This window comes from Artibeus jamaicensis, unplaced genomic scaffold, assembly GCF_021234435.1.
Source record: "Artibeus jamaicensis isolate MK-2021 breed Jamaican fruit bat unplaced genomic scaffold, CSHL_Jam_final scaffold_916, whole genome shotgun sequence".
Classification (NCBI taxonomy): Eukaryota; Metazoa; Chordata; class Mammalia; order Chiroptera; family Phyllostomidae; genus Artibeus; species Artibeus jamaicensis.
This window is the reverse complement of record NW_026522059.1, coordinates 1,725,893-1,739,387: the sequence shown is the minus strand read 5'-3', so window position 1 is coordinate 1,739,387 and position 13,495 is coordinate 1,725,893. Positions and strand designations below refer to the sequence as shown.

The following is a 13,495-nucleotide window of genomic DNA, read 5'->3' as shown; positions in this document are numbered from 1 at the left end:
CGCTGTCACTCAGCAGCCAGCCAGTCCCCGCCACACACGCTCCGCACACTGACCAGGGCCCACGAACGCTGGGGCCTCTACTGGGCCCCTGCAGGCCCGACCAGCCTGCCCACTGCCCACTCACAGGGCCCGGCCCGACCAATCAGGTGACCAGGCCGTGGAGGAACTGCATCCCCACCATGTCTGTCTGAGGTACAGGGTTAGAAAACACTCACCCCCCAAACCAGCCCACAAGCACATGGCGTAGCAAAACACTACGGCCAGGCACCCAAACGGCTTCACGACCTTTCACCCACCGGGCACGGGACTGCTCACTCGTGCGACGCCTTCCTCCACCTGCCGTTGCCACGGGGGCACGCGCACATGGGTCTCCAGTGTTGTCACTCTAATGGTGACTTCCGCCACGAACTTGGATGTCTGTTACCTCAGGTCGGGGCCACAGCCAGGGCTGCACCATCAGGGCCTGCGTGGGGCCAGGCCACGAGGGGGCTGGTGGGGACCCCCGGCAGGGTGTCGGGCTCATTTCCGATCTCGATTGCAGTCCCTCCTCGGCCAACCCCGTGTCTGCGTCCTCGCCGTCTTCAGTGTCAGGAGACCCTTGCAGGAGCAGGTGCAGGGCAAACCAGCGAAGAGGCTGTGACTTGGGTGGCCAGTGTGTGGCCCTGAGGCTGGGGGCTGGTGACACTGAAGGGCCGCAGGGCTTCTCACAGGGAGCACGTGGCTGGCCAGCAGCCGTCTGGGGCCGCAGCCCTCGAGGGGCCCCGTGGGCACAGGTGCCCAGCGCACACACCAGAGTGCTACCAGCGGCTCAGGCGCGGCACCACCAGAGGCTAGTCGAGTACATTAATCAGTCTTCCTTCAAATACACAGAAAATTTCAAGTAATTTATTTCAAAATGCTTAGTTTCATCTTGAAATATATATATATTTATATATATGTTTTAGAATGATCATATTGCAGCATGATTCTCATGCATTTTAAAGTACTTTATTAAAAAAAAAAACATCAACTTGAGGCAGCGAAGTGTTACAACTGTTGTTCTGTCCGGGGACGTGGGCCCCCTCCTGAGACTGGCCGGTGCCCACAGGCATGCAGAAGGAGGCCTTGCGGTGCAGACACAGCCTCGGCAGAGATGCCTGTTGCCCCAGAGTACAGGGGGGCTTCTGTGCCGAACATCCGGCACAGGGAGCCCCATTTGGGTGGACACCTTCCCCACTGTGTGGCCACTGTGATTCCAGTGTCCGGTGGGGGGCCAGGTGAAGAGGTCACAGGGTTCAGCAGTATCCAGCGTGGGTGCCGGACGTGTCCCACACAGAGGCGAGGCCGGCAGCAGCCTGGGGAGCGCCCGCCGGCACCGCTTCCCGGCAGGCGGTTGGAACACGAATCCAAGTGCAGTGCGAGTCCTCCCCGGGAGCCCGGGCGTGCACAGGGCCCGCCGCAGCGAGCCCACTGGCTCGGATGCCGCCCGGCCGCCCCGGCCAGCGGTGCCAGGGGTGACCCTTACAGATGGCCCTGTCCGCCCCAGCTTTGGACCGTGGCCGCTGTGGCGCCTGCGGCCCAGGGACGCACGGTCTGTCCGACTCGGAGAGGAGGAGGAGATGCTGTTAGTCTAAAAAAACAGTTTGGGGGAAAAGTCTTTTCTAAAATGATGACAAAGAAAAATACTCTCCCAAAGCTGCAGCACCAACAAAACGTGGCAAAACCCGCCAGACGTCCCAGTAGCTGAAGGCGTCCGGAGACAGAGCCGGGGGAGATCGTGCCGGCTGCTGGCCACGCCGCCTCATCTGAAGCGCCAGATGAGGTGTGGCCAAGGACAGCAGGGGTCTTGGGGGTTCAATTCTGCTTTAGAAAAAATCCTCTCTTTTCCTAAATTGCTTATGGTCTAGATTGTGAATCTGGCTTACAATTTAAAGAACATGCAGAATAATATACTTGCAGAATAAAAGAGTTGAAATTAAAAAGGTCTTTTTCAATTAAAAAAATTGAATGATTTTTAATTGTGGGAAAAGTGAACTGGTGTGGTGTTTCTGTGCAAACCGGCCCCGCCCTCGACGCTGCTCATCTGAGAAAGGTCAGGTCGGTGCGGCCGCTGGGGAAGCAGCCCCGCCGGCCCGGCGGCGTGTGTGCGCCCTGGGGGCTCGGCTCAGACCATGGACTCTGTCTCCACGGAGCCCTGCAGGCGCTCCTTCCGGGACAGCCTCAGCACAGTGGGCTTCTCGCCACTGCCTTCGCCCGTGGGCTGGGAAGACAGGCCTTTCTGCTCTTCCTTGGCCTCTTCCGACACCTCTGGGTAGATTACCAGGAACGTGGCTGTCAGGAAGCCCAGGAACGAGCCCACGGAGGCCACAATGGGGATGACACGCACCGTCCCCACGGCATCAACCACGCTCCCGAGGGCCGAGGCCACCAGGATCTGGGAGATGTACACCTGGCAGGAGAGGATGGCGCAGTCGATGCCGAAGCCGCGCCTGGAGTTCCCGGGGCTGTGCTGGACGTACTGCAGGGGAGAGAGCGCAGTGAGGGCGGGGTCTCCCCACTCCCCACAAGCCCACAGGCTGAAGGCGAGCTCAGAGTCTGGAAACAAGACCCTGCCTCACTCAGCAGCTGGGCAGCCCAGGGCCCCCATTGTGGGCTGCTTCCGCCCACTGTGCTGGAGGCCCTGGCCACGGCAACGGGACAGAAAGTGAGTAGCACGGGAGCCCGCCGCACACAGAGGGCTGACTGCGCATGCAGCCGGTCCCCAAGGACCCGGGGCCATGAGGACATGGCTGTGGGTGGGAAGGCTCCATGCCACCACGCTTTAACTCTGGGCAATGTGCCTGAGCTGACATTTGGGCAACAGGTGGCCATGAACAGTCCCCACGACCCCGAGGAGGAACCACAGTGATGAACCGAGTTTCATGTCTTCTTATAGAACTAGGTGAGACCGCCCTGGCTGCTGCGGCTCAGTGGCTTGGGCGTCATCGCACAAAGTTCGAGCCCCACTCGGGGCACATGCCTGGGTTGCGGGCCAAGTCCCTAGCTGAGGGCAGGCAAGAGGCAATTGGTGGATGTGTTTCTCACACATCAATGTTTTTCTATGTAAGACGTTGTAAACTCTTACCCGAGTCTGTGACAAAGTGCCACTCACAGGGGCAGGCGGCTTTTGGATGTGGGGACAAGGGCACACTCCCCATCTTGGGCTGATGATGGGAAACCCATCCCAGAAAGGTGCAGACCGAGGGCGGACGTGCACAGGCCCTGGGCCAGCAGCCCCCTGCAGCAGGGGCAGGGGCGAGGCCGGGCAGTGCAGCACACTGCAGGGGTGAAGACCCCCAGAGCCGGCCGGGGACCTCGGGGACGGGAGCGGCGCCGGGGAATGGCGGGGCCGACCCCTGGCCCGAGAAGCTGGACGATGCCTGTGTTTCTGTGGCTTGGTCTGCACTGGTTTTGTGTGTGAAGGTGGAAGTCCTCCCTCCCGAAAATCCACCCAGCCCACGGGTCACCCACGTTGTACTTTTCTGCAGTCTCGTCCTTCGACTCAAAGGCCGGTTTGAAGCATGATGCTGCACTGGACCTGCGTTAGCTCGGACTTTGGCAAGCGGCCACCCACAGCCAGCCGCTGGTTCCCGACCCTGTCCAAGAGCAGCAGGACCCACCGCCCACCGAGGGTTAGGAAGGGCCTGAGTGCGAGTGAGAAACTGTCTAAACCTGCACCGGGCCTGCCGCGCCCAGGAAAGCGGCCCGTGTGAACCAAGGGGCGCTGCAGCTGTGCCATGGACACTGAATTTTAAGGCCTCGGTGAGAATGCAGAGCGTCTCCATTTTGTATACTGGGCACATATAGAAATAATGCTGTTTTGGACGTACGGGGTTAAATAAGCCATCACAGCCGGTTTACCCTTCTTCCACTTTGTAGCTGTGACTGCTGCAGGTGTGCACTGGCCTCAGTCCACAGCGCCCTCCCCGGGCGCCTGTGTGTGTGTGCAGCCTGCAGGCAGGTGCCAGGTGGTCCGGGCGTGCCAGCAGCGGGTGGCTAATGGAGAACACTTGTGGCCACGGAGCCCGGGCCTTGGACTGACCCGGCAGGGGGCAGTTCTGCTGGCCCTCCAGGGCCCGCTCAGAACTGGAGACCCAGGGGACTGCGTGTGGCTTGACCGTCCCTGTGGCAGTGCGGAGTTCCCAGAGGGGAGCGAGTCGATAGCCTGGGGACGTGCACTGCTGGCAGGCGCCCCTGCCCGCGCCCCCACAGGGCAACCCCGCCAGGCCCCACGGTGGCAGACACACCTCCTTGACGTCGTGGTACTGCCCGAGCAGAGCGTAGGGGCAGTAGGAGATGCTCATGGACACGACGCCCATGGTGCTGATCATGGCCATGGCGACGTAGACGTTGGCAAACATGGCCATCACGGCCGTGCCCACGGAGAAGCCCAGTGTCCCCAGCACGTAGATGACCCTGATGCTCAGGTCGTAGTTGTCCAGGTACTTCTGTAGCAGGGCTGCAGAGAGAATGCGGCCACAGGGCAGTGACTGACGGGCAGGGGCATGAGCCTGGGCCCAGCCCCGCACTCGGCCTGCTCAGGAGCGGGCCAACGCCCCTCCTCCCCGGCCACGTCCAGGGACACCAGCACCTCTCCATCCTGGGCCTCGAAAGCGGGCCCCACCCTGCTGCTCCCCAGGACCTCCTTGCCCACAGGCAACCGTACCCGGTCCCGCCCAGTCGCCCAGGCCGGCTCAGTGGCCTCCTCTGGCCCTCTGCCAGTCCTGCCTTGGGGACTCAAGCTGCTCTGCTTCCCTGACGGGCAGCTCCTAGGGTCTGGAAGGGCAGAGCCCTGCTTGCCCTGCCTGACCTAGCAGTGGAACGATGCCCCCTCCAGGAGGCACCCAGACCTGCCCTGAGAACTCCTGTCCCAGCACCGGCAGCAGCATGACAGCCGTGCTGACTGCTGGCTGCCGGCAGCTTTGGGGCATTAACCTCAGCTGCCCTCTGGCCTAGGCCGGGCAACCAACGAAGTCGGCCAACACCCCATGGTTCTCGCAGACAGGCAGGCCCCGACTGCAATCACACCTCACTTCCAGAAGGTGAGCCCGGGCAAGTGGCCCCCAGGATGGAGCCTGTCAACATGCACCCCGTCCTCCAGGACGAAGCTGCATCTCCCGGGGAAGGCCTCTCCTGCACGGCCAGCTCCCCTGTAGCCCCCAGGACTGTGTGCCCTTCCCGGGCCCTGTGCCCTCCCCCCGCCTGCCTCCCCGAGGTGCCAAAGCGCCCCCTGGGCTCAGCTCCTGCATTCCCTGCCGCCACCTGGGCCCGACCCCAGCCGGGGACCCTCTGAGGACGCCCTGCAGGGGCCAGCACACAAACACGCCGCAGGATGCCCCACCCTGGTGTCAGGCTGCAGTGGCTTCCCTGAGACTAGGCCACTCGAGCCGCCGTGCCCCTGCCTGAGGGACGGCTGGCCCTGTTCAGTCAGGGAGCGTCCCCTTCTGGGAGGCAGGGTGCCCTCTGCCACATCTCCAGTCCCCGAGCACTTTCCAGAGAACCACTCACCTGAGCAGATCGCGCCGGTGGCTGCGTAAATGACCAGGCCCCAGCAGCCCATCTTCACACCAGCGTTGTAGGCCTGCCAGGAGGTCGAGTTGGAGGGGGCCTGTTCCGGAAACGAGACTGGGTTCAGGGGCGGGGCCCAGCACCACACCCTACGGTGCAGCGGGCTGTTTATTTTAAAGAGGGTGACAGACGCTGCATTGAAAGGACAGTCAGCCTTCTCCCAGGTCAACTCTGAGCAGGCATCTGCGGTGAGGCCACCTAGCCGGACCCAAGGCGACAGAGCCCCCGGTGTGAGCCAGTGGACACACGAGGCAGAGGCGTGGCCAGCAGAGGCCACCCACCTGCAGTAATGGGTGGCTGCTCTAAGACACTCGGTCTGGGGCTGTCTGGTGGGGCGGTAGAGAGCCAGGAGCACGTCTCTGTTCAGGCTCCTCAAGCGCCCGTCCAGTGACAGCCCCTGGAGCTCCTGACTGCTGACCTGGGACCGGGAGTAAACGGCCCCTAGGGTCACATGAGGGCCCTGCCATGTCCCCGGGTGTGTGCCAGCCACTGCCTGCCGAGAGCCACCTGACTGCATCGCACAGCTCTGGGGCTCCAGGAGGCAGCCTCAGGGCGCGGGGACCCCTCGCCCAGCCCCCAGCTCACCTTGGGGTCGCCCTTGAAGATGACCTGGCCCATGAAGTCGGTGTAGAAGACGGCCTCGGCGATGACAGAGAACCAGGTGAGCAGGTGGCAGAGGCAGAGCCGGGCCAGTGCGCGGGGCATCTTCAGCATGGACAGCCAGAGCAGCCGCACGGTGGTCTCGCCCTCACCCTCCTCGCTCTCCGTGTCCCCACTGGAGGTGGTGGCCCCGCTTTGGTTGCGGTGCCGACTCCGCTGCCGCTGCCACTTCTGCAGGTCGTACAAGTCGCTCATGCTGCGTGAGGGCTTGATCAGGACCACGGCATTGGCGCGCCGGTAGCGGTAGCGGTGGGAGCTGATCTTGCCGTAGTAGGAGAAGGTGCTGGAGGCCTGCCGGTGGAACGCGTGCCTGCGCCGCCGCACGGCACTGGACGCGGATGAGGGCTTCAGGTCCACCTGGGGGCAGCTGTGCAGGCCGTCCTTCAGGAGCGAGCCGCTGCCGCTGCCGTTGGGGACTTGGGATTCGTTCACGTGATTGTCCAGCAGCGTGGTGTCCTCTCTGGCGGGGTCCCTGAGCAGGGAGGGCAGACGGGGCAGCCTGGCCAAGGCCAGGTCCTGGCTGGTGCTGTGGGGGGTGCCGGGGCCCGAGGCGTCGTGGAAGATGGAGGGCTCGATGTCGTGCAGGAAGAGCAGCTCGGGCTCCAGGTCGAGCGCGGCGTCCGGCATGTGCAGCGCCGAGTCGCTCTTGCTGCGCGCCAGGCCCGTGTCCAGGCCGTCCAGCGGCAGCTCGTGCTCCGACTGCACCTCGTCGGGGAGCAGCGTGCGGCCGTCCCGGAGGCCGGGCTGCGGGGCGGCGGGTAGGGCGGCCTCCACGCCGCGGTCCTGCTGGGGGCAGTACTGTTCCTCCTCGATGCTGAACAGGTGCAGGGCCACCGACACAGTGAAGATGATGGCCGCGAAGAAGAACAGCACCTGGTTCTGTGTCCGGAACCAGGCGCCCAGGAACGTCTGCGTCCAGTCCAGCCCCCCCAGCACGTAGCCGACGGCCCCGCCGAGGCCTGAGCGGGGGAGGGGACAGCGCAGCCGTGAGCAGGCCGGCGCCTGGGGCCCAGATGGGCCAGGCAGACGGGCCAGGATGGACCCGTGAGGGCGTTCAGCCTCGTTGGGGCTGGGGCGGCCACCCACAGTCACGTCACGAGCTGGGACACCCGTGCGTGAAAGGGAGAGTGAGAAAACAGTAGAAAGGACAGAACAAGATGCTCCAGCCACCCCCGGGTTTGGGGTTCTAACCAAAGAGATTGCTGCCCAACAAATGAGGACGGAAGCGAGTCCCCCCAGGCTCCCCTGGGCACTGGTCACCGGCGCGGGCCCAGGGCGCGGGCGCTCCCGTTGGACGTGAAAGCTGTTGACCAGCACACCAGGTGCGGGGCTCGGCCAGCACGTCACCCCATCTCAACACCGGGCCCACTGGGTCAGGGTCCTGGCCCCTGCCTAGCCCACTGATGTGGGGCACAGAGGCGCACCCACCCCCCGCCCCGTTGGTGGTGCTGGGGTGAGGGGCGCACTCTCACCAGCAGAGAAGGCGTGGATGTTGAGGGCCATGTCCTGCTCCTCGCTGTCCACCACGTCCAGCAGGTAGGCGCGGATGGGCCCCTCAGTTGCATCGGCACTGAAATCCAGGACCACCACCCCCACCACGGTGAGGACGATGCCAACAGGCTGCCGGTTGGGGACATCGCCAAGGATCAGACCTGATGGGGCACAGGGGCGGGGGCAGAGGGGCTGTCAGACGCCAGCTCCGAAGGGCGGACGGCCACGTCCCAGAAGAAGGGCCACGTGCCGGCCACAGCCAGAAAGGGCACGCCCTCAGCACAAGAGTGGGCCGCCGCACCCCCACACCTGCAGCCCCAGGGCTGTTTTCTTCCCATGCACGCTGCCCACTGGTACCTCTGTGCTGTGCAACCAAACAGGGAAAGAGGGCCCTGCCTACCCAGGCTTCACAGGGCAGGAGGGTCCCCACGGGCAGCGTCAGTGAGAAAGGGGCAAGTGTGACGTACTCGGTCACACACAACACCCATGTGGACGTACACAATGCACGTGGGTTTCGACACCAGCCCCTAGGCCAGGGGCCTCTCGACGTGGAGTGCGTGTGCCGGCCTGGGGCCTGCGGGGATGCCCGGCCCTGTGCACAGGGGCACAGGCAAGGGGAGATGAGCACGGTTCTGTCCCCAGCCCACCCTGCACAGGCCTCTGTCCCCACACAGGCCCCGGGGGAGTGGAGAGAGGCCTCGCCCTCCGGGCTCCGGCCTCCCGGACCCGCCAGACTCTGGTCCCAGACTCTCGCAGACACGGCAAGCTCTCCTGTCTCAGAGCACAGGTTCAGCCTCCGTTTTAACAAGTCGCTGCCAGAAAACAATGGTTTGTTTTCAAACAGTTTTGATGGGCGCCCTCGGGGCAAAACTATTTTCCCACATTCAGCTGCTTTAATTGAAAACAAAGCAGAACAGAAAGGACCAACAACAAGAAAACAAGCAGGAGCAGGCTCTGGGCATCCTCCGTGCCAAGTGCGCGGAAAAGGGGACGATAACCCCTGGCGCTGCTGCAAACAGGAAGCACTTCCCTGCGAGCAGGCTCCCCGGGCTTTCCCACAGGGCTCGCTGCCGGCTGCCGAGTGCGTCCACCACGAGGCCACACTGAGCATGAGCAGCACTCCTGGGGGAGCTCCCCCCCAGCCCCCGTCAGATGAAAGCCCCCACAGCCCCTCCCCACACCCCCAGGGTGCCCGGCGCGACGGGGCCCACTCACCAATGGCAGAGCCGTTGAGGAACAGCGCCACGCCGAACAGCACGCCCACGCAGAGGGCGAGGATGAACGGCCGCCGGCGGCCCCAGCTCAGGGTGCAGCGGTCACTCGCGGAGCCGATGAGGGGCGTGAAGATGAGCCCGAGGATGGGGCTCAGGAACCAGGTGAGACTGTAGTACTGCTCCGGGAGGCCTGCGACAGACGTGGCGTCAGCCCTGGGGACAGGGTGCTGTTGGGGGCCCGCACACGCCCGATGGCCAGACACCCGTCAGGGCAGAAGGTCCCACCTATGAGGCTGGCGACGGAACCAGCTGGAAGCCCTCGTGCCCACGGACGGAGGGGAAGTGAAAGCTGTACCTGGGTCCTGCGGTGAGGACCGGGGAGCCCCAGGGCTCAGGCCAGGGCTGCCCGAATCCAAAGTCCCCGTGGCACCACCCCCAACGCTGGCACTCTGCCACACAGACCCAGTGCCCACAAGGGGAAGGGAACAGGAGTCTCGGGCCTTCGCCCACTGAGCCTCCACAGAGCCATGGGACGGACAGGCCACTGCCACTCAGCTGCAGGGCTTCATCTCCGGCACGGGCGGCGGAGACGAGCTCGGGTACGTGACTTGCAGATGGGCCAACAGGGTCTCTGCTGGTGGAAGCCAGGGGCCTCTGGGCTGCCACGCTCCCTTCCTGACCTGGGTGGGGAGCCCCAGTGACAACGCAGCCATTCCTGCACCCCTGGGTGCCACGCCTCAGGGCAGGCTGACTCGGAAAACAGGGTGCTTCGGCACACCAGAGCTCGCCTGGCTGACGCTCCGGCAAAAGGCACTGAGAAACGGAACAGCGTGCTGACTGCGACGGGCCAGTGTCGGAGGAGGAAGTCACTGCCAGAGGAGGGGAGCACTTTTCAAAACCGCTAACCTGCGCATGGAAACATCTGCGTGTCCCGTCCAGAAGCCGAGCAGCCGCCGGCCACCCGTGGCACGGACCCGCGGCAGGCTGGGTTCCGAGGCCGGGTCACCAGCAGGATGCAGCGGGGCGGGGCCCTGCCAGCCACCCTGACCCTGCCCACGCCGAGGGAGCCTGTTGGGGCCATGCACTGCATTTCTCACAGATGACTACGCAGCCAAAGTGCCAGGAGAAGTGAAGAGACTCCTACTTCAGCTGGGATTTTGAAAGACAGCCCCATTTCACTAACATGTGCTAGTGAGCGTGCAGACAGGTGGCTCTCAGCCTTCACGACGCGCCCGTGCGCACAGAGGCTCCGGCCACGGCAGCCCTCCCCTCAGTCCCGGCCTGCCTGCTGTAGGCCCAGGCCAGTCATTGCCACGGCTGGGATGGGGCACAGCGGCTTCAGGGCCTGTGCCACCAGAGCTGTCTGTGACCCCGCCCTCACCGCACCCACACAGCCAGGAAGCACCCCGGAGGCTCTGCGTCCCGGGGAGTAACTGACCCTGACACAACGCCACCTGGGGTCCTGAGTGCCTGGGGCCTTGGGGACACAACAGGGCCCACCCTGCTCTCTCAGCTCACTACTTACTACCGACCTCACCCCCTGCGCTAGCCAGTACGGGACACGCCGGGGTCTGGCCCAACACAAAGCCTGTGCCCTTACCCAGGACATGCTATGACATAAATGCACATCGACCAGCTGGCCGTGCGGGGGACAAGAAGAAAGTCACCCCCACTGGGGGCACTGGGGGACAATGTGGCTCCGCCCCTCCGTGAGAGGGCGTAGCACACAGCGCAGTGGATGCTGCAGCCAGGCGGCCGCCACAGGCCCCCGAGAAGCCTGGCAGCACCGGGAGCAAGGAGAGCAGTGGCAGCCCCGTGCTGGGCTTCTCAGGCCCTGGGCAGTACGCGCTGCATGGAGCGACGGTGCTGGCGGGCCTCTGCACAGGCAGGCTCCGTCACACGTGCTGTGCCCATAGTGACTTCGCAGCAGGTGGCAGGAGTGGGGGCACGTGTGGGGAATACAGGACACCCTGTGCTCAGGGCGCGTCCCCAAGGACGAGAGGCCCGCAGAGACCCACAGAGACCCAGAGCTGGACAGGCCGGGGCCAGTCGGGGAGCCAGCTGGGGGCCGAGGCAGCCTCTGCCTCTTCTCCTTCCCAGCTCTCCAGACGCCAGCGCTGGGCCGCAGAGAGGCCACAGCCGCCAGGACGGGGCCTGCGCCTGGGCTAAGCGGTCCCAGGTGTGGGACCTGCTGAGGCAGTGGCCCGGCCCCACCCATGAGGGTACCCTGAGCTGGACACAGCACAGAAACAAGGGGTGACGACTGTCTTTGTCTGAGAAAACTGGTGAGGAAAGGAACCGTTTCCCATCACGTCCCCAGCGCTCTAGCTGTGAGCAGGCGCAACTGGACTCCAGGGCAGGGGCACAGTCCCGGCCCGCAAGGCTGCCCCTGGGACGCAGCAGGCACGGCCTTTCCCAGGCTCCAAACAAACACCACGGACGCAGTAAATAATTTTTGTTTTCCTCCAGGCGTGAGCGGAGCAACAATGGTGGGACCAGGATGGCTCCCGCCCACAGGAAGTGCTCAGTGTGTCACCGCTTGTCCCAGGACTGTGTGAGGTCACAGCGGTGGCGGCCACGCTCAGTCACTCTCGATGGCTTCCATTCAACAGGACGTCTTTCTCTGATTAACTGCACTTCTGGGGGGCACGTTCTGGGGGAGCGGGGGCGGAGCACTGCCTGGGTGCGTCCCACAAAGCCCCGCAGTGGAAACGGCCTCGAGCTAGCTCAGCAGACCCAGCCTCCCTCCCACGGACAAATGCCGTGCCCTTGGGCCGTGCCTTTTAGCGCTGGTCTCTGGAGAACTGGCTCTCTCAGTGGACATCGCTCCAGAGCCTCGCCAACCTGTGGAGACTTCAAGTCATGGAACCCTGCAGGGAACCCCACCTGAAGTGGCCCCACTGAGCACCAGATGTGGAAAAGACACAGTCCCTGTCCCCCAGACATGCATGGGCCCCCGGAGGGAGACAAGGACTGGTTGCTCAAGGGGTAGGGCCACAGGAAAGGGCACCCTGAGCAGGAGTGGTCTGTCTGCACAGGGCCAAGAGGGGTAGATGACACCTCCAGCTGGAGGCAGGCCAGAGAGCTGCAAGGAATGTTCCAGAATCCCAGAGCCACAGGAAGTAGGAAGGAGGGATGCAAAGGAAGGGGAGGGAGCGAGGGTGCTTTTTCTGGGGCTGCACAGGGAACAGCAATCCCTCACCACGCTGTGGGAAGGAGCGGGAAGGAGCGGGAACTCGCCTGGGGCCAGGGCTGGCAGGATTAACCCCGGCATGTGGGCGCCCTACTGTGCTCCCCAAAAGCCGGTGCATCACAGTGATAACGAGCAGGAGAGGCAATGGAAGGTCTGGTCCCCTGGTGTCTGGGGAAAAGACACAGGCAGGGCCATTTGCTGTTGTGGCCCCATTTGCTGAGCAGGCCTGTGACCTTGTGAAACATGACAGCCATTTGACTCTTCTGAGCTTGTCCCCAGCACTGGAAAGGACCAGAAAGGACTGGAAAGGACCGGAAAGCAAGGACAGAACCGACCACTCCTGACAGCCACAGGCGGAAGGTAACATCGAACAGCCTGCAGCCTTGGCTCCCCCCCCCCCCGCCGCCCCCCCCCCCCCACTTTTAATCCGATTACAACCCAGCAGAGGCTCGGAGGCCTGCCCCTCAGAGCTGGTGCAGGCGCACACCCCCTGGGGGGGACCTGGTGGGGGAGGGCAATTACTCTGGATGGAGGCGGCTGTTCAGACATGGGCCATCAAACTGACCACAGGCTCCATGGGCCAATTCCAGCAGACACCGAAGGCCTCTTCTCTGGTAAAAGCTCCCCCGTGCCCGACACTGGCCCTGAGGCCGGGCCTGGTCTCGGGGGATTGACTGGGCGGGGCCACCGCCAGCCCTACACCAGGCTCCCCGGCGTCCTGGCCCTGTTTTTAAGTGAGGGGGAGGAGCCTCAAACACCCAGCTGAGCGCTTGCCTGCCCCTGGGGTGCCTGGCTCCAAGTGACCCGCACAGGCCATGGCCTCGTGAGGGAGAAGGACAGACCCCAACACCTTCCTGTCTCTATTTAGACCCCGGCTCGTGCCATTGGCTCCTGCCATTGGCTCCTGCCAGTGCTTTGCACACAGGCTTTCCCACCTTCCCCAAAGACAGTCCTCACTGTGCCATGTTCCTAGGGTGGGAGGGCACCTAGAAGGGGCCTCACAAGGTCATCTGCAACAGTGAGGTGGCCAAGGACACCACTGGACAGAAGCAGTGGACACAGGTCTTGGTCTGGAAAGGAGCAGCAAGATCAAAGAGCCGAGCGAGAGGCCGACCGGAGGGTGGCTGACTCCTGAACAAAGTGGGGTTCCCAAGGTGGCGACCTGGCATGGCAGTGCATGAGGCCGCACGAGCAGCGGAGCACGGCCAGGAGGGCCCGCACCACCTCCCGAGGGCCTGCCTCACACCCTGTCAGTGCACAGGGCAGAGGTGACCAAACAGGGCTCAGACCCACTCACTCAGGAAGGCCACACTCCCAGCCCAGGACACTGTGCCAGGCTCAGCTCTGGCCC

The 13,495-nt window shown here is 64.0% G+C and overlaps 1 protein-coding gene across 3 annotated transcripts in view; it reads right to left on the bottom strand.

Annotated features, from left to right (window-relative positions):
• Nucleotides 1-1,725: 1,725 nt before the first annotated feature.
• The window catches only part of SLC45A4 (solute carrier family 45 member 4), a 50,507-nt gene continuing 38,737 nt past the window's right edge, over nt 1,726-13,495 (bottom strand). For all 3 annotated transcript variants that reach the window (XM_037166624.2, XM_053661041.1, XM_053661040.1), the window contains exons 4-9: nt 8,953-9,141; nt 7,719-7,898; nt 6,172-7,205; nt 5,527-5,626; nt 4,266-4,477; nt 1,726-2,497 (exon numbers count right to left, since the gene is read on the bottom strand). In XM_037166624.2, the coding sequence (XP_037022519.2) occupies nt 2,144-2,497; nt 4,266-4,477; nt 5,527-5,626; nt 6,172-7,205; nt 7,719-7,898; nt 8,953-9,141 (2,069 nt within the window). In that variant the 3' untranslated portion in view covers nt 1,726-2,143. The remainder of the gene's footprint in view (nt 2,498-4,265; nt 4,478-5,526; nt 5,627-6,171; nt 7,206-7,718; nt 7,899-8,952; nt 9,142-13,495) is intronic.